This window comes from Salmo salar, chromosome 06 (genome assembly GCF_965601325.2).
Source record: "Salmo salar chromosome 06, fSalSal1, whole genome shotgun sequence".
Lineage (NCBI taxonomy): Eukaryota > Metazoa > Chordata > Actinopteri > Salmoniformes > Salmonidae > Salmo > Salmo salar.
Window position 1 is genome coordinate 35,961,376 of NC_138296.1, and position 23,624 is coordinate 35,984,999.

The following is a 23,624-nucleotide window of genomic DNA, read 5'->3' on the forward strand; positions in this document are numbered from 1 at the left end:
TGCAGTCATGGGTGAACAGGGAGTACAGGAGGGGACTGAGCACACACCCCTGGGGAGCTCCAGTGTTGAGGATCAGTGTGGCAGATGTGTTGCTACCTACCCTCACCACCTGGGGGTGGCCTGTCAAGAAGTCCAGGATCCAGTTGCAGAGGGAGGTGTTTAGTCCCAGGATCCTTAGCTTAGTGATGAGCTTTGAGGGTACTACGGTGTTGAACACTGAGCTGTTTTCAATGATTAGCATTCTCACATAAGTGTTCCTTTTGTCCAGGTGGGAAAGGGCAGTGTGGAGTGCAATAGAGATTGCATCATCTGTGGATCTGTTTGGGCGGTATGCAAATTGGAGTGGGTCTGGGGTTTCTGGGATAATGGTGTTGATGTGAGCCATTACCAACCTTTCAAAGCACTTCATGCCTACGGACGTGAGTGCTACGGGTCTGTAGTCATTTAGGCAGGTTGCCTTTGTGTTCTTGGGCACAGGGACTATGGTGGTCTGCTTGAAACATGTTGGTATTACAGACTCAATCAGGGACATGTTGAAACTGTCAGTGAAGACACCTGCCAGTTGGTCAGCACATGCCTGGAGCACACGTCCTGGTAATCCATCTGGCCCCGCAGCCTTGTGTATGTTGACCTGTTTAAAGGTCTTACTCACGTCGGCTACGGATAGCGTGATCACACAGTCGTCCGGAACAGCTGATGCTCTCATGCATGCCTCAGTGTTGCTTGCTTCAAAGCGAGCATAGAAGTGATTTAGCTCGTCTGGTAGGCTCGTGTCACTGGGCAGCTTGCGGCTATGCTTCCCTTTGTAGTCTGTAATAGTTTGCAAACCCTGCCACATAAGACGAGGATCGTCGGAGCTGGTGTAGTTAGATTCAATCTTAGCCCTGTATTGACGCTTTGTCTGTTTGATGGTTCATCGCAGGGCATAGCAGGATTTCTTGTAAGCTTCCAGGTTAGAGTCTCGCACCTTGAAAGCAGCAGCTCTACCCTTTATCTCAGTGCGTATGTTGCCTGTAATCCATGGCTTCTGGTTGGGGTATGTACGTACAGTCACTGTGGGGACGATGTCCTCGACGCACTTATTGATAAAGCCAGTGACTGCTGTGGTGTACTCCTCAATGGCATCGGAAGAATCCCGAAACATGTTCCAGTCTGTGATAGCAAAACAGTCCTGTAGTTTAGCATCTGCTTCATCTGACCACTTTTTTATAGACCGAGTCACTGGTGCATCCTGCTTTAATTTTTGCTTGTAAGCAGGAATCAGGCGGATAGAATTGTGGTCAGATTTACCAAATGGAGGGCGAGGGAGAGCTTTGTACGCGTCTGTCTCTGTGGATGGAGTACAGGTGATCTAGAATTTTTTTCCCTCTGGTTGCACATTTAACATGTTGATGGAAATTTGGTAGAACTGATTTAAGCTTCCCTGCATTAAAGTCTCCGGTCACTAGGAGCGCCGCCTTTGGGTGAGTGGTTTCCTGTTTGATTATTTCCTTATACAGCTGACTGAGTGCGGTCTTAGTGCCAGCATCTGTCTGTGGTGGTAAATAAACAGCCACGAAAAGTATAGCTGAAAACTCTCTAGGCAAGTAGTGTGGCCCTGCAATTTATCACAATATACTCTATTTCAGGCAAACAAAATCTAGAGACCTTAGATTTCGTGCACCTGCTGTTGTTTACAAATATGCACAGACCACCCCCCTCGTCTTACTGGAGTGTGCTGTTCTATCTTACTGGTGCAGCGTATATCCCGCTAGCTGAATATCCGTCGTCACTCAGCCACGATTCTGTGAAACATAGGATATTACAGTTTTTGATGTCCCGTTGGTAGGATATTCGTGCTGAAGGCCATGTCCAGCCCTGCCACTCATAAATCTCTGATCCCTGTCTGGTGGGATCTGCCTAGTCCTACCTTCGACCTCCAGCCTACTGCTGTCCAAAGACGTCTCCCTGCTCCTCCTATGGAGCCCCCTCCAGTCTCTGCTGCAGTGGCTCGGTCCGTGTCTGCTGTCCAACCCCTGTCAGTCCCGGTCTGGTGGAACCTGCCGGTCTCAGCCCTGGGGTTCTTGCTAGCCCTTACAAACTGTTTCCCGCTAGTTCCAGCCTTGGGGAACGTTCCTGACGTGCCCGTGGGAGACCCTCCTGACCGACGTGTTCAGTGTCCGATCGTAGGAGACACCTTACCTTCTGCCCTACTAGGTCCTCAGTCTATAGCCATGTAGGTCCATAGTATCTTAGCCCTCAGTTCTCTGATCACCTAGTTGCTTCACAGTTTCCTGCAAAGCTGGGTCCCCAGTTTCCTATCCCAGTAGGATCAGGGCTTTCTGTCCTGATAGATCTAACATCCCCTAGCTCACAGTCTGTAGTCCAGTCAAGCCCAAAGTCACTAGCTCTGTCAGGCCCCAAGTTTCTCCTGGACCCAGGGTCCACCTTTGCTACTTTTTCTCCCTCTCTTTCAGGTGTGCAGCTTTCTCCTCTCCTGAGATCTTAACCTGTTGTTGCTGTGAGGATCCAGCTGATCTTAGCTCCGGTCCCAGAGCCCTCTCCATTCGCTGACATGGTGGTCCAGCTGTCTATTGTCCTGAGATCTCCACCCGTCGCTGCTGTGGAGATCCAGCCGACCCCAACTCCTGTCCCTTGGGCCTTTCCTTTCGCCGATGGGGTGGGCTCACCATCTGCAGTCTGGAGACCCTTATCGAACTCTGCTGCTGTGGACCTGTGATCTCTAGTCCTGAGAACTTCATCGAGACCTGCGGCCAAACCTTCGCCGCCTGCCGTACTGAGACCATCATCGAGCTCTGCTGCTGTGGCCCAAACTCCTGATCCGGGGCCCTCACCTGGTCTCTCTGCCTAGGTCCGGCCTGTCCGGTGGCCACCGCCCATTGCTGCTTCGTGGCTCCAGATGCCTATGTATCCAGTTCCAGGGTCCTCATCGAGCTCTGCTGCTGCAGCCCTGAGGTCTCCAGTCCTGACACCCTCATCAAGCTCTGCCACTGTGGCCCTGCGGTCTCCCGTCCTGGTGTCCTCAGCTGACACTGTGCCAGGGGTCAATATGACTTCTGCTCCTCCCCTGGGGGTCTTACAAGCCCTCACCATTGAGGTACTCTTGTTGCCTGTTCCTGGGCAGAGGGGGCAGCTGTCACCAGATCCACCACTGCATCTTGTTGGCTCCCCTCTTCCAGAACTGCTTTACAGCCTGCACTGGCCCCCACAGTATCACTCTCCCTGGTCTGGTGAACTCAAGCACCTTCGTGACGGGCCGGCCAGGTGCAACAAAAGTCAAGCCTTCTGTTGGACCAGTCTCCCATCTGGTCTACATTTCTACCTCTCTGGATGACCACAAGTATTCACGTCATTCCTCTCAGTGACTGTCTGCTCTTGCTGCCCTTTAAAATCTGTACAACACATTTGAGGGTGGCTGTTAAAACGGCCAGCTTCAGTCAGCTGATTCTAGCCATCCCTTCTGGTTAGTTCTAGTCGGGCAGCTTAGTCTCCCATTCAGAGACCCACCACTTTTGTTAGTGTCTTATTGGTCAAGGTCATGCCAAATATTTATCACCACATCTCCTTCAGCCTATCAGTGGTCTTGATTCCCAGAACTTCAGTTTGAATTAGTCTATGACACCAGCACGCTGTGTGGTCAGAAATGTGCTTTCCCCATCTTGATGAGCACTTCCACAGTTTCCCCTCCTGTGGACTGAATCCCTGTGTGTCTGATGTTTAATTGTGCGTGCATCTGAACAACCACATAATTAATGTCAGTTCTCACTGGACATGATTCTCAGTTATCTGAACCATGAGTGGTCAGATATGTGTGTGTGAATGTGGACATCTTCTTCCATTAAACTCCCCTTAACCTGGACATCCGCCTCATCCCTGTTCTGACCGGACATTCTGTAGTGGTTGAAACCTGCCTTAAGCCAGCACCTAAGGTTTCTTATTACATTCATGGTCCTTCGATTCTTTAAAAACCTACCCTTATTTTTCACTGTCCCTTTCGCTGTGATTGTCATTCTAATGGAATCCAGAAAGGACAAAACCAAACATTCAAACATTTACATCAAAAGGTGAAAGGGTGAAAAGACACAAAACATCCACATCAAATTAAATATTTTTCTTGATCAAATAACATGGAAAACAACCACTTTTTGTGCAGTATTAATTTATCATCCTTGTAAATGTACATTACTGTATTGAATATAGGCTGGTCATCTAGGTTTGTACCGTTAGACTTTCCATCAACCTTGAATAAAAACAATGCTCAACACAGTAATTGAGTACATTGAGACATCAAGTGGTTTGTGATGTGATGATGAGGCTCAGTTGGTAGAGCATGGTGCTTGCAATGCTAGGGTTTGATTCCCAAGGGGGATCAGTACGAAAAAGTATGAAAATGTATGCACGCACTACTGTAAGTTTCTCTGGATAAGAGTGTCTAGAAAAAGGAATGAATAAAGCATTTCATTTTTCACATAGAAATAAGTTGCATTTTCAAAGTATTTCAAGAAACTGAAAAACATATCAAGCATTTTTATATTCCAACAAGTATTATCAGATGAACTGTTTCGTACAGACAATTATCAGACTCAAGTTACAAATGCTGGTAAACACTCCAATACATTTAGTTTAAATCTGTTCACAAAAGTAGTGCACTGGGCCTTTACTAGTGCTGTATTAGCTGACGATATAGATGTCTTCAGTGCTGGCAACAACAAAAAATAATTAACGTAGCCGGTTAGGATCATTCGGTTATGGTTAGGAAAAGGGTTAGGGTTAACTAAAATGCAATTTTTCCAAAAGCTTGACTCCTAGCCATGTCTGCAAACATACCAAGATCTGATCATAGCTAGAAGAGATACAGCTTTTGGCAAGTTAACGTCAAAAGTCGATTTTTTTTTTTTTAGCATTTTAGCTAACCCCAACTCGTTTCCTAACATTAAAGTAATTAACCTAACCTGCGACGTACATTTTCCTAACCTGCTGCGTAAATTCTCATAAACCGCTACGAAAAGTTACATCTGACGTCAATTTGACAATAGCTGGATTCCTTCTAGCCATGACTCCAAGATCGGTTGACGGACGAGCGTCGCGTAAGGGTGAACCGAATTGACGTAAGACTATGACCGTGTTCGAGAGGATCAAAACCGCAACGTACCATTGTGATTGACTGACCTACAAATTGTAGTGAGTTCTTATGTACTGTATGACGCAAGGTGATTTGTAGATCCGGCAGTCAATCTGCTGTCATTTTGATGCTCTCGAACACGGCCAATGATACCTCGCCATATTTGGTGGTTAGTGGAAAGGTCATGGCTAGAAGGGATATAGCGAAGACAGTATGCTGTGGCTACAGCTTTTGTCAAATTAACGTCAAAAGTGCATATTAGCTAACCCTTAACTCTATTCCTAACCTGCTATGTTAATTCTCCTAATTTACGAAAAGTGAACTATGACAAAAGCTGTATCCATCTAGTGAAAACCGAGGGGACGTTTCAACCGGATGCTTCAGATTTATACATCCGGTGAAACATCTGGCTACTTGTTCTATCTGTGGCCATGTTGCATCAACGGGCTTGCCGTGAAGTTATCGCAAAAATATGGTTTATACGGTTTCAAACATCACTGAGGTCGAATTCGCAACAGGTTTGCGTCCGGCTTCTCCCCAGCCCTCGCTGTTTCTTCGACGAACCGGTGCACGTGAAGGTAGATGGACTTTCTCCCCACCAGAAAGTAGAGTTGAGGTCCAAACTCAAGGACGATAAAGGGGTCATCTTCAGAGCTTCCGCTCTGGTCGCTGCAGATGCTAGCGGACAGGTGGACCTGTGTCGCGCTCCCTCTCTGGGCGGCAGCTACACGGGAGTTGAATCCATGGGCTTGTTTTGGGCCATGGCGGCCGAGACTCCACACAGCAAACTGTTAAAAAAAAATGTTTTGGCTTCAATGATGGTTGACATAGAAGTGCTGCATGGGGACACAGGTGAGCTCTTGGCCACAGAGACCAACGAGAGGCGGTTCATGACGGAAGGGGTAAGGAGAATACCGTTGGGCATGAAAGAAGGGAGAATTCGGGGAGTCCTCTTTCTACCACCCGGTTAGTAGGCAATTCAAAATGCCCTGAAGTGGGAAATTATATTTTTGTGGTTATGGGACCAGGATTAAGTTCTAAGGAAATAGAAATCCATAGATTGTTATGTACTGTATTCATACCTGTTTAACGAAGGGGCCTATATTATGATTGAAAAGTGTCTGAATATTTTGTTGTGAGCTCTCCTAAGAAAAACACAAATTACAGTTTAGAAGGCCTATAAACTTATGCCTTGATCACACGGACAGCGTCATTGCATTGTGCAAAATGGTACGCAGCATCATCTGGATGTGTGTGCAACAAAAGTTAAACATTCACCTTCTGCTACCATTTCTGTCAAGCCCTCTACGCATACAGTTTGATGCTTACGTTCAATAAATCCAACGTATGCACCACAACTTCTGTAACCGTAATAGCCTTGGTTTCATGCATGTTAACATTAGAAGCCTCCTCCCTAAGTTTGTTTTATTCACTGCTTTAGCACACTCTGCCAACCCGGATGGCCAAGCTGTGTCTGAATCTTGGCTTAGGAAGTCCACCAAAAACTCTGAAATCTTCATCCCTAACTACAACGTTTTCAGACAAGATAGAACGACCAAAGGGGGCGGTGTTGCTATCTACTGCAGAGTTAGCCTGCAGAGCTCTGTCCTGCTATCCAGGTCTGTACCCAAACAATTTGAACTTCTACTTTTAAAAATCCACCTCTCCAAAAACAAGTCTCTCACCGTCGCCGCCTGCTATAGACCCCCCTCGGCCCCTAGCTGTGCTCTGGACACCATATGTGAACTGTTTGCCCCCCATCTATCTTCAGAGCTCGTGCTACTAGGTGACCTAAACTGGGACATGCTTAACACCCCAGCCATCCTACAATCCAAGCTTGATGCCCTCAATCTCACACAAATTATTAATGAACCCACCAGGTACAACCCCAAAGCCGCAAACACTGGCACCCTCATAGATATCATCCTAACCAACGTGCCCTCTAAATACACCTCTGCTGTTTTCAACCAAGATCTCAGCGATCACTGCCTCATTGCCTGCACCCGTAATGGTTCAGAGGTCAAACGACCTCCACTCATCACTGTCAAACGCTCCCTGAAACATTTCAACGAGCAAGCCTTTCTAATCGACCTGGCCCTTGTATCCTGGAAAGATATTGACCTCATCCCGTCAGTAGAGGATGTCTGGTTATTTTTTTTTTAAATGCCTTCCTCACCATCTTATATAAGCATGCCCCTTTCAAGAAATGTAGAACCAGGAACAGATATAGCCCTTGGTTCTCCCCAGACCTGACCGCCCTTAACCAACACAAAAATATCCTGTGGCGTTCTGCATTAGCATCGAACTGCCCCCGCGATATGCAACTTTTCAGAGAAGTTAGAAACCAATACACACAGGCAGTTAGAAACGCCAAGGCTAGCTTTTTAAAACAGAAATTAGCTTCCTGCAACTTAAACTCTAAAAAGTTCTGGGACACTGTAAAGTCCATGGAGAATAAGAACACCTCCTCCCAACTGCCCACTGCACTGAGGATAGGAAACTTTGTCACCACCGATAAGCCCACTATAATTGAGAATTTCAATAAGCATTTTTCTACGGCTGGCCATGCTTTCCACCTAACTACCCCTACTGCATTCAACAGCACTGCACCCCCCACAGCTACTCGCCCAAGCCTCCCCCATTTCTCCTTCTCCCAAATCCATTCAGCTGATGTTCTGAAAGAGCTGCAAAATCTGGACCCCTACAAATCAGCTGGGCTTGACAATCTGGACCCTTTCTTTCTAAAATTATCTGCCGAAATTATTGCAACCCCTATTACTAGCCTGTTCAACCTCTCTTTCGTGTCGTCTGAGATTCCCATAGATTGGAAAGCAGCTGCTGTCATCTCCCTCTTCAAAGGAGGTGACACTCTTGATCCAAATTGCTACAGACCTATATCCATCCTACCCTGCCTTTCTAAGGTCTTCGAAAGCCAAGTCAACAAACAGATTACCGACCATTTCGAATCCCACCGCACCCTCTCCGCTATGCAATCTGGTTTCAGAGCTGGTCATGGGTGCACCTCAGCCACGCTCAAGGTCCTAAACGACATCGTAACCGCCATCGATAAGAAACAATACTGTGCTGCCTTATTCATTGACCTGGCCAAAGCTTTTGACTCTGTTAATCACCACATCCTCATCGGCAGACTCAGTAGCCTTGGTTTCTCAAACGATTGCGTCGCCTGGTTCACCAACTACTTCTCTGATAGAGTTCAGTGTGTCAAATCGGAGGGCCTGCTGTCCGGACCTCTGGCAGTCTCTATGGGGGTACCACAGGGTTCAATTCTTGGGCCAACTCTTTTCTCTGTATACATCAATGATGTCGCTCTTGCTGCTGGTGAATCTCTGATCCACCTCTACGCAGACGACACCATTCTGTATACTTCTGGCCCTTCTTTGGACACTGTGTTAACAACCCTCCAGACGAGCTTCAATGCCATACAACTCTCCTTCCGTGGTCTCCAACTGCTCCTAAATACAAGTAAAACTAAATGCATGCTCTTCAACCGATCGCTGCCTGCACCTGTCTGCCTGCCTGTCCAGCATCACTTCTCTGGATGGTTCTGACTTAGAATTTGTGGACAACTACAAATACCTAGGTGTCTGGTTAGACTGTAAACTCTCCTTCCAGACTCACATCAATCATCTCCAATCCAAAGTTAAATCTAGAATTGGCTTCCTATTTCGCAACAAAGCATCCTTCACTCATGTTGCCAAACATACCCTTGTAAAACTGACCATCCTACCAATCCTCGACTTCGGCGATGTCATTTACAAAATAGCCTCCAATACCCTACTCAACAAGCTGGATGCAGTCTATCACAGTGCCATCCGTTTTGTCACCAAAGCCCCATATACTACCCACCACTGCGACCTGTACGCTCTCGTTGGCTGGCCTTCGCTTCATAATCGTCGCCAAACACATTGGCTCCAGGTCATCTACAAGACCCTGCTAGGTAAAGTCCCCCCTTATCTCCGCTCACTGGTCACCATAGCAGCACCCACCTGTAGCACGCGCTCCAGCAGGTATATCTCTCTGGTCACCCCTAAAGCCAACTCCTCCTTTGGTCGTCTCTCCTTCCAGTTCTCTGCTGCCAATGACTGGAACGAACTACAAAAATCTCTGAAACTGGAAACACTTATCTCCCTCACTAGCTTTAAGCACCAGCTATCAGAGCAGCTCCCAGATCACTGCACCTGTACATAGCCCATCTATAATTTAGCCCAAACTACTACCTCTTCCCCTACTGTATTTATTTAATTTATTATTTTGCTCCTTTGCACCATATTATTTATATTTGAACTTTGAACTTTCTTCAAATTATAATTCTACCATTCCAGTGTTTTACTTGCTATACTTTATTTACTTTGCCACCATGGCCTTTTTTTGCCTTTACCTCCCTTATCTCACATCATTTGCTCACATTGTATATAGTCTTATTTTTGTCTACTGTATCATTGATTGTATGTTGTTTTACTCCATGTGTAACTCTGTGTTTTTGTATGTTGTCGAACTGCTTTGCTTTATCTTGGCCAGGTCGCAATTGTAAATGAGAACTTGTTCTCAACTTGCCTACCTGGTTAAATAAATAAATAAATAAAAAACTGCAACGCTGCAAGGCAAACTTCATGTGTACCAAAATCCAATGACATTTACATTTTAGTAATTTAGCAGACGCTCTTATCCAGAGAGACTTACAGTAGTGAATGCATACATTTCATACATTTTTTTATTGTACTGGCCCCCCGTGGGAATCGAACCCACAACCCTAGCGTTGCACACACCATGCTGGCGTTGCAAACACCATGCTCTACCAACTGAGCCACAGGGAAGACAGTGAGCCACAGGGAAGAATTGACACTGTCTGTATGATCAAGGCATTAGATAACAAAGCCTACTTTGCATTGCATAGGTTTTATATAGGTAGGCCAGAAAGCATCTCCACCTGCAGTGAGTAACAAAACAGTCCTACATTTCTCTGTTATTCACTCTCTTTTATTCCCCAAACCTCACAGGGCAGGGTCCATTCCCCGGTGTACTGGATGTGTATACTCTGGGTGGAGGTATATCAGAGGTCCGGGCCAGTCTGCTGGCTAACAAAGGCATTGTGGTTCTGGCTCTGGCCTACTATGGCTTCCAGGACATGCCCAGAACCGTGCCCAAATACTTTGACCTGGAGTACTTTGAAGAGGCAATCACTTTCCTGAGGCGACAGCCACAGGTTAGTGGAGGAAGAAAATCACTGCCTGTACTCATAAAACATCTGAGTGTAGTGTCCAGCACTCTTAACTCAGACACATTGTGAATATAGGCCATTTGTTCCATGAGAAGAAAATGTCACCTTGAGGTTCCTCTCACTATGCTTCAATATTTTGTTAGCTGTGTAAATGCTACTATCTAGTGGCTTCTGTTTGCTCTACACCAGGGGCTCTCCAACTTTTTGGGGGCGGGACCCCATTTGTGTTAGCAAATTCATCAGGGACCACCTAACAGAGGTGAGACCAAGTCACAATTTTGAAAGCCCTAAGCAAGTCTTAACATTCGAGTCTCGAGTCAAGTCCCAAGTAATAATGGGCAAGTCTCGTAAAGTTCCAAATTCAATAGCTCGGGTCAAGTCATAAGTCCCTAATTTTGGGTTTCGAGTCCTTAAGTAAATGGTTGTGTTTTATGCCAATTTCATTGCAATACATCAGTGATTTTTGACCCACATGTTTGACAAACTGCATCTGCGCCCCACTACAATAATGATATTTTTGGGACCGATGATGCGGAGGTGACACCACAGGTTCCAGAGTGGTGGGGCAAATTGTTTCCCCTGGGGCTTTTCCTAATCTGGTAATCAAATCAAATTTTATTAGTCATATTCGCCGACTACAGCAGGTGTAGTAGACCTTACAGTGAAATGCTTACTTATGAGCCCCTAACCAACAATGCAGTTTCAAAAAAATATAGACAAGAAGAGAGAAAAGTAATTAAAGAGCTGCAGTGAAATAACACTAGAGAGACTATTTACAGGGGGTACCGATACAGAGTCAATGTGCGGGGTCACCGGTTAGTTGAGGTAGTATGTACATGTAGAGTTATTAAAGTGACCATGCATCGATGACAACAGAGAGTAGCAGTGGGAGGGCACTGCAAATAGTCTGGGTAGCCGTTTAACTAGATGTTCAGGAGTCTTATGGCTTGGGGGTAGAAGCTGTTTAGAAGCCTCTTGGACCTAGACTTGGCGCTCCGGTACTGCTTGCTGTGCCGTAGCAGAGAGAACAGTCTATGACTAGGGTGACTGGAGTCTTTTACAATTTTTAGGGCCTTCCTCTGACACCGCCTGGTATAGAGGTCCTGGATGGCAGGAAGCTTGGCCCCGGTGATGTACTGGGCCGTACACACCACCCAATGTAGTGCCTTGCGGTCAGAGGCCGAGCAGTTGCCATACCAGGCAGTGATGAAACCAGTCAGGATGCTCTCGATGGTGCAGCTGTAGAACCTTTTGAGGATCTGAGGACCCTTGCCAAATCTTTTCAGTCTCCTTAGGGGGAATAGGTTTTGTCGTGCCCTTTTCACGACTGTTTTGGTGTGCTTGGACCATGTTAGTTTGTTGGTGATGTGGATACCAAGGAACTTGGTCCACTGCAGCCCCGTCGACGAGAATGAGTGCGTGCTTGGTCCTCTTTTTCCTGTAGTCCACAATCATCTCGTTTGTCTTGATCACGTTGAGAGGTTGTTGTCCTGGCACCACACAGCCAGGTCTATGACCTCCTCGCTATAGGCTTTCTCGTCATTGTCGGTGATCACAGTTGTGTCATCAGCAAATGTAATGATGGTGTTGTAGTCCCTGGCCGTGCAGTCATGAGTGAACAGGGAGTACAGGAGGGGACTGAGCACGCACCCCTGAGAGGCCCCTGTGTTGAGGATCAGCGTGGCGGATGTGTTGTTACCTACCCTTACCGCCTGGGGCTGCCCGTCAGGAAGTCCAGGATCCAGGCTTTCTGGGACAATAGTGTTGATGTGAGCCATGACCAGCCTTTCAAAGCACTTCATGGCTACAGACGTGAGTGCTACAGGTCGGTAGTCATTTAGGCAGGTTACCTTAGTGTTCTTGGGCACAGGGACTATGGTGGTCTGCTTAAAACATGTTGGTATTACAGACTCGGACAGGGTGAGGTTGAAAATGCCAGTTGGTCAGCGCATGCTCACAGTACATGTCCTGGTAATCTGTCTGGCCCTGCGGCCTTGTGAATGTTGACCTGTTTAAAGGTCTTACTCACATCGGCTGCGGAGAGTGTGATCACAGTCTTCCGGAACAGCTGGTGCTCTCATGCATGTTTCAGTGTTATTTCCCTCGGAGCGAGCATAGAAGTAGTTTAGCTCGTCTGCTAGGCTTCTGTCACTGGGCAGCTCTCGGCAGTGCTTCCCTTTGTAGTCTGTAATGGTTTGCAAGCCCTGCCACATCCGACGAGCGTCAGAGCCGGTGTAGTACGATTCAATCTTAGTCCTGTATCAACACTTTGCCTGTGATGGTTCGTTGGAGGGCATAGCGGGATTTCTTATTAGCCTCTGGGTTAGAGTCCCGCTCCATGAAAGCGGAAGCTCTAGCCTTTAGCTCGGTGTGGATGCTGCCTGTAATCCATGGCTTCTGGTTGGGGTATGTACGTACGGTCACTGTGGGGACGACTTCATAGATGCACTTATTGATGATGCCAATGACTGATGTGGCGTACACCTCAATGCCATCGGCGGAATCCCGGAACATATTCCAGTCTGTGCTAGCAAAACAGTCCTGTAGCTGAGCATCTGCTTCCTCTGACTACTTTTTTTATTGGATCTAGTCACTGGTGCTTCCTGCTTTAATTTTTGCTTGTAAGCAGGAATCAGGAGGATATTATTATGGTCAGATTTGCCAAATGGAGGGCGAGGGAGAGCTTTGTATGCGTCTCTGTGTGTGGAGTATAGGTGGTTCTTTTTCCTCTGGTTGCACATAATACATGCTGATAGAAATTTGGTAAAATGGATTTAAGTTTCCCTGCATTAAAGTCCCCGGCTAGTTGGAGCGCCGCCTCTGGGTGAGGGTTATCTTGTTTGCTTATGGCGGAATACAGCTCATTCAATGCTATATTAGTGCCAGCCTCTGACTGTGGTGGTATGTAAACAACTACAAAGAATACAGATGAAAACTCTCTCAGTCGGTAGTGTGGTCTACAGCTTATCATGAGATCCTCTACCTCAGGGGAGCAATAGCTCGAGACTCCCTTAGATATCGTGCACCAGCTGTTGTTTACAAAAATACATAGACCGCCGCCCCTTGTCTTACCAGATGCCGCTGTTCTGTCCTGCCGGTACATCGTATAACCAGCCAGCTGTATGTTGATTTTGTCGTCGTTCAGCCACAACTCCGTGAAGCATAAGATGTTAGATTTTTTTATGTCCCGTTGGTAGTTTAATCTTCCGCGTAACTTGTCGATTTTATTGTCCAAAGATTGCACGTTTGCTAGCAGAATGGAGGGAAGTGGGGGTTTATTCCATCGCCTACGAATTCTCAGAAGGCAGCCCGACCTTCGGCCCCTTTTTCTCCGCCGCCTCTAAACGCAGATCACAGGGATCGGGGCCTGTTCCAGAGGAAGCAGTATATCCTTTGCGTCGGGCTCGTCAGAGTCATGAAAGGAAAAAAAGGATTCTGCTAGTCCGTGGTGAGTAATCGCAGTCCGGGTGTCTAGAAGTTATTTTCAGTCATAAGAGACTGTAGCGGCAACGTTATGTACAAAATAAGTAAAAAAATAAGTTATAAACAAACAAACAAAAAAACACAATCGGTAAAACGTCTGCCTTCTTCTCCGGCACCATCTTAACCAGGTATAAATCAGGAACCTATAGGGCAGTGTTTTCCAAACTCGGTCCTCCGGACCCCAAAAGGTGCACAGCTGATTCAAAAGATCAATCCTGATGATGAGTTGATTACTTGAATCAGCTGTGTAGTGCTAGGGCCAAAACGAAAACGTGCACCCCTTGGGGTCCCGAGGACCAAGTTTGATGTATGGTCTGACAGTGATTTTTCTTTAGTAGTTGTAAAAAGGCATTTACAGTAAATTCGGAAAGTATTCAGACCCCTTGACTTTTCCCACTTGTCACGTTACAGCCTTATTCTGAAATGGATATTTTTTTTTAAATCCTTCATCAATCTACACACAATACCCCATAATAACAAAGAGAAAACAGGTTTTTAGACATTTTTGCAAATGTATTAAAAATAAAAAACATACCTTATTTACATAGTGTTAAAGTTTACATACACCTTAGCCAAATACATTTAAACTCAGTTTTTCACAATTCCTGACATTTAATCCTAGTAAGAATTCCCTGTTTTAGGTCAGTTAGGATCACCACTTTATTTTAAGAATGTGAAATGTCAGAATAATAGTAGAGAGAAGAATTTATTTCAGCTTTTATTTCTTTCATCACATTCCCAGTGGGTCAGAAGTTTACATACACTCAATTAGTATTTGGTAGCATTGCCTTTAAATTGTTTAACTTGGGTCAAACGTTTTGGGTAGCCTTCCACAAGCTTCCTACAATAAGTTGGGTGAATTTTGGCCCATTCCTCCTGACAGAGCTGGTGTAACTGGGTCAGGTTTGTAGGCCTCCTTGCTCGCACACGCTTTTTCAGTTCTGCCCACAAATCTTCTATAGGATTGAGGTCAGGGCTTTGTGATGGCCACTCCAATACCTTGACTTTGTTGTCCTTGACTTTGGAAGTATGCTTGGGGTCATTTGTCCATTTGGAAGACCCATTTGCGACCAAGCTGTAACTTCCTGACTGATGTCTTGAGATGTTGCTTCAATATATCCACATAATTTTCCTTCTTCATGATGCCATGTATTTTGTGAAGTGCACCAGTCCCTCCTGCAGCAAAGCACCCCCACAACATGATGCTGCCACCCCCGTGCTTCACGGTTGGGATGGTGTTCTTTGGCTTGCAAGCCTTCCCCTTTTTCCTCCAAACATAACGATGGTCATTATTGCCAAATAGTTCTATTTTTGTTTCATCAAACCAGAGGACATTTCTCCAAAAAGTACGATCTTTGTCCCAATGTGCAGTTGCAAACCGTAGTCTGGCTTTTTTATGGCGGTTTTAGAGCAGTGGCTTCTTCCTTGCTGAGCGACCTTTCTGGTTACTTCGATATAGGACTTGTTTTACTGTGGATATAGATACTTTTGTACCCGTTTCCTCCAGCATCTTCACAAGGTCCTTTGCTGTTGTTCTGGGATTGATTTGCACTTTTCGCACCAAAGTACGTTCATCTCTAGGAGACAGAACACGTCTCCTTCCTGAGCGGTATAACGGCTGCGTGGTCCCATGGTGTTTATACTTGCGTTCTATTGTTTGTACAGATGAACGTGCTATCTTCAGGAGTTTGGAAATTACTCCCAAGGATGAACAAGACTTGTGGAGGTCTACAATATTCTTTCTGCGGTCTTGGCTGATTTCTTTAGATTTTCCCATGATGTTAAGCAGAGGCACTGAGTTTAGGACTTGAAATACATCCACAGGTACACCTCCAATTAACTCAAATGATGTCAATTAGCCTATCAGAAGCTTCTAAAGCCATGACATAATTTTCTGAAATGTTCCAAGCTGTTTAAAGGCACAGTCAACATAGTGTATGTAAACTTCTGACCCACTGGAATTGTGATACAGTGAATTATAAGTGAAATAATCTGTCTGTAAACAATTGTTGGAAAAATTACCTGTGTCATGCACAAAGTAGATTTCCGAACTGATTTCCCAGAACTATAGTTGGTTAACAAGTGGAGAAGGTGGAAAGTTTTTTAAGTTCTTCGGCGTACACATCAAAGACAAACTGAAATGGTCCACCCACACAGATAGCGTGGTGAAGAAGGCGCAACAGCACCTCTTCAACCTCAGGAGGCTGAAGCAATTTGGCTTGTCACCAAAAACACTCACAGACTTTTATAGATGCACAATCGAGAGCATCCTGTCAGGCTGTATCACCGCCTGGTACGGCAGCTGCTCCGCCCACAACCGTAAGGCTCTCCAGAGGGTAGTGAGGTCTGCACAACGCATCACCGGGGGCAAACTACCTGCTTTCCAGGACACCTACACTACCCGATGTCACAGGAAGGCCAAAAAGATCATCAAGGACAACAACCACCCGAGCCACTGCCTGTTCACCCCGCTATCATCCAGAAGGCGAGGTCAGTACAGGTGCATCAAAGCTGGGACTGAAAAACAGCTATCAAGGCCATCAGACTGTTAAACAGCTATCACTAACATTGAGTGGCTGCTGCCAACATACTGACTCAAACCTCTAGCCACTTTAATAATAAAAAATTGGATGTAATAAATGTATTACTAGTCACTTTAAACTATGCCACTTTATATAATGTTTACATCCCCTACATTACTAATCTCATATGTATATACTGTACTCTATACCATCTACTGCATCTTGCCTATTCCGTTCGGCCATCGCTCATCCGTATATATTTTTATGTACATCTTCTTATTCATTCCTTTACACTTATACACACACAATGTAGTTGTTGTGAAATTGTTAGATTACTTGTTAGATATTACTGCATGGTCAGAAATAGAAGCACAAGCATTTCGCTACACTCGCATTATCTGCTAACCATGTGTATGTGACCAATAAAATGTTATTTTATTTAACGAGATTTGTGGAGTGGTTGAAAAACGAGTTTTAATGACTCCAACCTGAGTGTATGTAAACTTCCGACTTCAACTGTAAGTATTCAGACCCTTTGCTATGATACTCGAAATTGAGCTCCGGTATATCCTCCTTCCATTGATCATCCTTGATGTTTCTACAACTTGATTGGGTTCCACCTGTGGTAAATTCAATTGATTGGACATGATTTGGAAAGGCACACACCTATCTATATTAGGTCCCACAGTTGACAGTGCATGTCAGAGCAAAAACCAAGCCATGAGGTTGAAGTAATTGTCCGTAGAGCTCCGAGACAGGATTGTGTCGAGGCACAGATCTGGGGAAGGGTAACAAAAAATGTCTGCAGCATTGAAGTTTCCGAAGAACACAGTGGCCTCCATCATTCTTAAATGGAAGAAGTTTGGAAACACCAAGACTCTTCCTAGAGCTGGCGGCCTGCCAAACTGATCAATCGGGGGAGAAGGGCCTTGGTTAGCTCCAGTGTTCCTTTATGGAGATGGGAGAACCTTCCAGAAGGACAACCATCTCTGCAGCACTCCACCAATCAGGTCTTTATGGTAGTGGCCAGACAGAAACCACTCCTCAGTAAAAGGCACCTGACAGCCCGCTTGAAGTTTGCCAAAAGGCACCTAAAGACTCTGATTATGAGAAACAAGATTCTCTGGTTTGATGAAACCAAGATTGAACTCTTTGGCCTGAATGCCAAACGTCACATCTGGAGGAAACCTGGCACCATCCCTACGGTGAAGCATGGTGGGGATGTTTTTCAACGGCAGGGACTGGGTGACTAGTCAGGATCGAGGGGAAAAATGAACGGAGCAGAGATCCTTAATGAAAACCTGCTACAGAGCACTCCGGACCTCAGATTGCGGTGAAGGTTCACCTTCCAACAGGACAACGACCCTAAGCACACAGCCAAGACAACTCAGGACTGACTTCGGGGCAAGTCTTTGAATGTCTTTAAGTGGCCCAGCCAGAGCCCGGACTTGAACCCCATGGAAAATCTCTGGAGAGACTTGAACATTAGCTGTGCAGCGACGCTCCCCATCCAACCTGACAGAACTTGAGAGCATCTGCAGAGAAGAATGGGAGAAACTCACCAAATACCGGTGTGCCAAGCTTGTAGCGTCATACCCAAGAAGACTCGAGGCTGTAATTGCTGCCAAAGGTGCTTCAACAACGTACTGAGTAAAGGGTCTGAATACTTATGTAAATGTGATATTTCAGTTTATTTTTAACACTTTTGCAAAAATGTCTAAACCTCATTGTGGGATGGTGTGGATTTTTTCTAAACATTTATTTGGCTTATTTCTGGAGGTGGATATTAGTTTTGAGATTTTGTCAGCATTTTTATTTTCATTCATTTTGGTGTAGAATATACGTTAAAGTCACCGTAACTGAGCTTCTCAGTCCTTATACATAGAAATTCCCCCGAGGAGAATCCCAGACCCTAAGGGGACTAGAATTGGTCAAACCCGCAGTTTAATACTTTTAATCAAATCAAAATAAAATTGTCACATTTTATTGGCCACATACACATATTTAGCAGATGTTATTGCGGGTGTAGTGAAATGCTTGTTCCTAGCTCCAACAGTGCAGTATTATCTAATAATTCACAAATCTAAAAGTAAAACAATGGAATATCTAAATATTGGGATGAGCCATATCAGAGTGGTATTGACTAAAATACAGTGAAATAGAATACAGTATGAGATGAGTAAAGCAGTATGTAAACATTATTAAAGTGACCGATGATTCCAATGCTATGTATATACACTGCTCAAAAAAAAAAGGGAACACTTAAACAACACAATGTAACTCCAAGTCAATCACACTTCTGTGAAATCAAACTGTCCACTTAGGAAGCAACACTGATTGACAATAAATTTCACATGCTGTTGTGAAAATGGAATAGACAACAGGTGGAAATTATAAACAATTAGCAAGACACCCCCAATAAAGGAGTGGTTCTGCAGGTGGTGACCACAGACCACTTCTCAGTTCCTATGCTTCCTGGCTGATGTTTTGGTCACTTTTGAATGCTGGTGGTGCTTTCTCTCTAGTGGTAGCATGAGATGGAGTCTACAACCCACACAAGTGGCTCAGGTAGTGCAGCTCATCCAGGATGGCACATCAATGCGAGCTGTGGCAAGAAGGTTTGCTGTGTCTGTCAGCGTAGTGTCCAGAGCATGGAGGCGCTACCAGGAGACAGGCCAGTACATCAGGAGACGTGGAGGAGGCCGTAGGAGGGCAACAACCCAGCAGCAGGACCGCTACCTCCGCCTTTGTGCAAGGAGGAGCAGGAGGAGCACTGCCAGAGCCCTGCAAAATGACCTCCAGCTGGCCACAAATGTGCATGTGTCTGCTCAAACGGTCAGAAACAGACTCCATGAGGGTGGTATGAGGGCCCGACGTCCACAGGTGGGGGTTGTGCTTACAGCCCAACACCGTGCAGGACGTTTGGCATTTGCCAGAGAACACCAAGATTGGCAAATTCGCCACTGGCGCCCTGTGCTTTTCACAGATGTAAGCAGGTTCACACTGAGCACATGTGACAGACGTGACAGAGTCTGGAGACGCCGTGGAGAACGTTCTGCTGCCTGCAACATCCTCCAGCATGACCGGTTTGGCGGTGGGTCAGTCATGGTGTGGGGTGGCATTTCTTTTGGGTGGCCGCACAGCCCTCCATGTGCTCGCCAGAGGTAGCCTGACTGCCATTAGGTATCGAGATGAGATCCTCAGACCCCTTGTGAGACCATATGCTGGTGCGGTTGGCCCTGGGTTCCTCCTAATGCAAGACAATGCTAGACCTCATGTGGCTGGAGTGTGTCAGCAGTTCTTGCAAGAGGAAGGCATTGATGCTATGGACTGGCCCACCCGTTCCCCAGACCTGAATCCAATTGAGCACATCTGGGACATCATGTCTCGCTCCATCCACCAACGCCACGTTGCACCACAGACTGTCCAGGAGTTGACAGATGCTTTAGTCCAAGTCTGGGAGGAGATCCCTCAGGAGACCATCCGCCACCTCATCAGGAGCATGGCCAGGCGTTGTAGGGAGGTCATACAGGCACGTGGAGGCCACACACACTACTGAGCCTCATTTTGACATGTTTTAAGGACATTACATCAAAGTTGGATCAGCCTGTAGTGTGGGTTTCCACTTTAATTTTGAGTGTGACTCCAAATCCAGACCTCCATGGGTTGATAAATTTGATTTCCATTGATTATTTTTGTGTGATTTTGTTGTCAGCACATTCAACTATGTAAAGAAAAAAGTATTAAATAAGATTATTTCATTCATTCAGATCTAGGATGTGTTATTTTAGTGTTCCCTTTCTTTTTTTGAACAGTGTAGATAGGGCAGCAGTCTCTAAGGTGCGGTGTTGAGTAACCGGGTGGTTGCCAGCTAATGATGGCTATTTAACAGTCTGATGGCCTTGTGATAGAAGCTGTTTTTCAGTCTCTCGGCTCCAGCTTTGATGCAACTGCAATGACCTCGCTTTCTGGATGTTAGCGGGGTGAACAGGCCGTGGCTCAGGTGGTTGATGTCCTTGATGATCTTTTTGGCCTTCCTGTGACATTGGGTGCTGTAGGTGTCCTGGAGGGTAGGCAGTGTGCCCCCGGTGATGCGTTGTGCAGACTGCACCACCCTCTGGAGAGCCCTGCGGTTGCGGGCGGTGCAGTTGCTGTACCAGGCGGTGATATAGCCCGACAGGATGCTCTCAATTGTGCATCTGTAAATGTTTGTGAGGGTTATAGGGGCCCAGACAAATTTCTTTAGCCTCCTGAGGTTGAGGAGGTGCTGTTGTGCCTTCAACACAGTGTTTGTGGGTGGATCATTTCAGATTGTCAGTGATGTGTACGCTGAGGAACTTGATGATTGAGTTAGAGGCGTGCATGGCCACTCAGTCATGGGTAAACAGGGAGTACAGGAGGGAGCTGAGCACGCACCCTTGTGGGGCCCCAGTGTTGAGGAACGGTGAAGTGGAGATGTTGTTTCCTACCTTCACCACCTGGGGGCAGCCCGTCAGGAAGTCCAGGACCCAATTGTACAGGGCGGGGTTCAGACCCAGGGCCCCGAGCTTAATGATGAGCTTGGAGGGTACTATGGTGTTGAAAGCTGAGCTGTAGTCAATGAACAGCATTCTTACATAGGTATTCCTCTTGTCCAGATGGGAAAGGGCAGTGCGATGGCGATTGCATCTTCTGTGGATCTATTGGGGCGGTAAGCAAATTGAAGTGGGTCGAGGGTGTCAGCGAAGGTAGAGGTGATATGATCCTTAACTAGCCTCTCAAAGCTCTTCATGATGACAGAAATGAGTGCTACGGGTGATAGTCATTTAGTTCAGTTACCTTTGCTTTCTTGGGTACAGGAACAATGGTGAACATCTTGAAGCAAGTGGGGACAGCAGACTGGGATAGGGAGAGATTGAATATATCCGTAAACACTCCAGCCAGCTGGTTTGCGCATGTTCTGAGGACGCGGCTAGGGATGCCGTCTGGTCCGGCAGCCGTGCGAGTGTTAACACGCTTAAATGTCTTACTGATATCGGCCACGGAGAACGAGAGCCCACAGGCCTTGGGAGCGGTCCGCGTCAGTGGCACTGTGTTATCCTCAAAGCGGGCGAAGAAGGTGTTTAGCTTGTCTGGGAGCCAGACGTTGGTTTTCGCTTCGTGGCTGGTTTTCCCATTGTAATTGTCTGTAGACCCTGCCACATACGTCTTGTCTGAGCTGTTGAATTGTGACTCCTCTTTGTCTCTGTACTGATGTTTTTCCTGTTTGATTGTCTTGTGGAGGGAATAACTACACTGTTTGTATTCAACCATATTCCCAGTCACCTTTCCATGGTTAATTGCGGTTTGCACTTTCAGTTTTGCGCGAATGTTGCCATCTATCCACAGTTTCTGGTTTTGGTAGGTTTTAAGTCACCATGGGAACATCATCCCCTATACACTTCCTGATTAACTCTGTCACCGTGTCTTTGTATACGTTAATGTTACTCTGAGGCTACATGGAACACAGCCCAGTCCTCATGATCAAAACAATGTTGAAGCATGGATTCCGATTGGTCAGACCAACATTGAATAGACCTTAGCACTGGTACTTCCTGTTTGAGTTTCTGCCTATAGTAAGGGAGGAGCAAATGGAGTTGTGATCAGATTTTGCAGAAGGGAGGGCGTTGCAGGCATCTTGAAAGGGGGAGTAGCAGTGGTCTAGTGTTTTTCAAGAGCGAGTACTACAGTCAATGTGTTGATAGAACTTAGGTAGTGTTTTCCTCATTTGCTTTGTTAAAATCCCCAGCTACAATAAATGCGGCCTCAGGGTATGTGGTTGCCAGTTTGCATATAGTCCAGTGTAGTTCCTTTAGGGCTGTCGTGGTATCGGCTTGAGGCGGAATATACACGACTGTGACCATAACCAAAGAGAATTCTCTTGGGAGGTAATACGCTCGGCATTTGATTGAAGTGTTCTAGTCAGGTGTACAAAAATATTTGAGTTTCTGTATGTTATCACAATCACACAATGAGTTGTTTATCATGAAACCTAAACCACCGCCTTTCTTCTTCCCGGAGAGTTCTTTATTCTTGTCTGTGTGATGAACTGAGAACCCAGCTAGCTGTATGAATGGGGACATTATATCCTGAGAGAGCCATGATTCAGTGAAACAGAGTATGTTACAGTCCCTGATGTCTCTCTGGAAGGAGATCCTCGCCCTGAGCTCGTCTACTTTATTGTCCAGAGACTGAACATTAGCGAGTAATATACTCGGAAGTGGTGGATGGTGTGGTCGCCGCCTGAGTCGGACTAGAAGTACACTTGGAGCAGCCTCTGGGATAAGTTCAATTGCCCTGGGGGGTAAGAACAAAGGCTCCAATTTGGGAAGTCGTAATGCTGGTGAGTTAGCGCCGCTCTGATATCCAAAAGTTATTTCTGGCTGTATGTAATAACACCAAAACAATTATTGGCTAATGTAAGAAATAACACACAAACAAAATACTGCAAAGTTGCTAAGGAGCTAGAAGCAGAGCTGCCATGTCTGTCGGCGCCATCATACTCTATCATTAACAAAATGATCCTCATTCATAAAACCTTGGTCATCACTTTCTACATTAATGGGGAGGTTAACTTGACCCCAGACAATCGATCTGGTATGTTTGTTTTGCTTTAACCCCTGTGATAATAAAACAGATTTTATTTTGTTGTTTTTATAGGTACAGGGTCCAGGAATAGGAATCCTGTCCATCTCGAAGAGTGGGGATCTGGCTCTGTCCATGGCCTCTTTTCTCTCTGGCATCTCAGCCACAGCCTGCATCAACGGCAGCAACGCTAATACGGTGGTGCCACTGCACTACAAAGACCTCATCATCCCTTCCATCACGCCTATCGTTGAGAACGTCACCTTCTCACCGTCCGGCATCCTTGACATCCGAGACGCCTTACCGGACCCAGAGACTGAGGGGAACCGCGGTTCCGTGATCCCAATAGAACGTTCCAGTTCTAGGTTCCTCTTCGCCGCCTCTGAGGACGACAGGAACTGGAACAGCTGTCTCTTCGCCCAACAGGCCGCCGCCCGGCTGAGGCATCATGGGAAAGAGAACTTTGAGGTAAGGAAATAAACCTGACCACAAACATTTTGATAGCAAAAAGTTTAATCAAGTACTACTAGATAAACACATGAGGTTTCAGCCTAAACTGCCTTTACTGAATAGCAGGGGTTGAAACTGAAATTATACTTCCAATAGTTTCGTTCTGAACAGAACCTCTATTTATTTTATTCCGTTCCATTGTTCT

At 46.0% G+C, this 23,624-nt stretch overlaps 1 protein-coding gene across 1 annotated transcript in view; it reads left to right on the forward strand.

Moving 5' to 3' along the window:
* Positions 1 to 5,521: 5,521 nt before the first annotated feature.
* Positions 5,522 to 23,624, forward strand: part of LOC106607018 (acyl-coenzyme A thioesterase 1) — a 30,157-nt gene continuing 12,054 nt past the window's right edge. Inside the window, exons 1-3 of the mRNA XM_014203546.3 lie at positions 5,522 to 6,088; positions 10,141 to 10,346; positions 23,045 to 23,437. Coding sequence (XP_014059021.3) covers positions 5,554 to 6,088; positions 10,141 to 10,346; positions 23,045 to 23,437 — 1,134 coding nt within the window. The 5' untranslated portion in view covers positions 5,522 to 5,553. The remainder of the gene's footprint in view (positions 6,089 to 10,140; positions 10,347 to 23,044; positions 23,438 to 23,624) is intronic.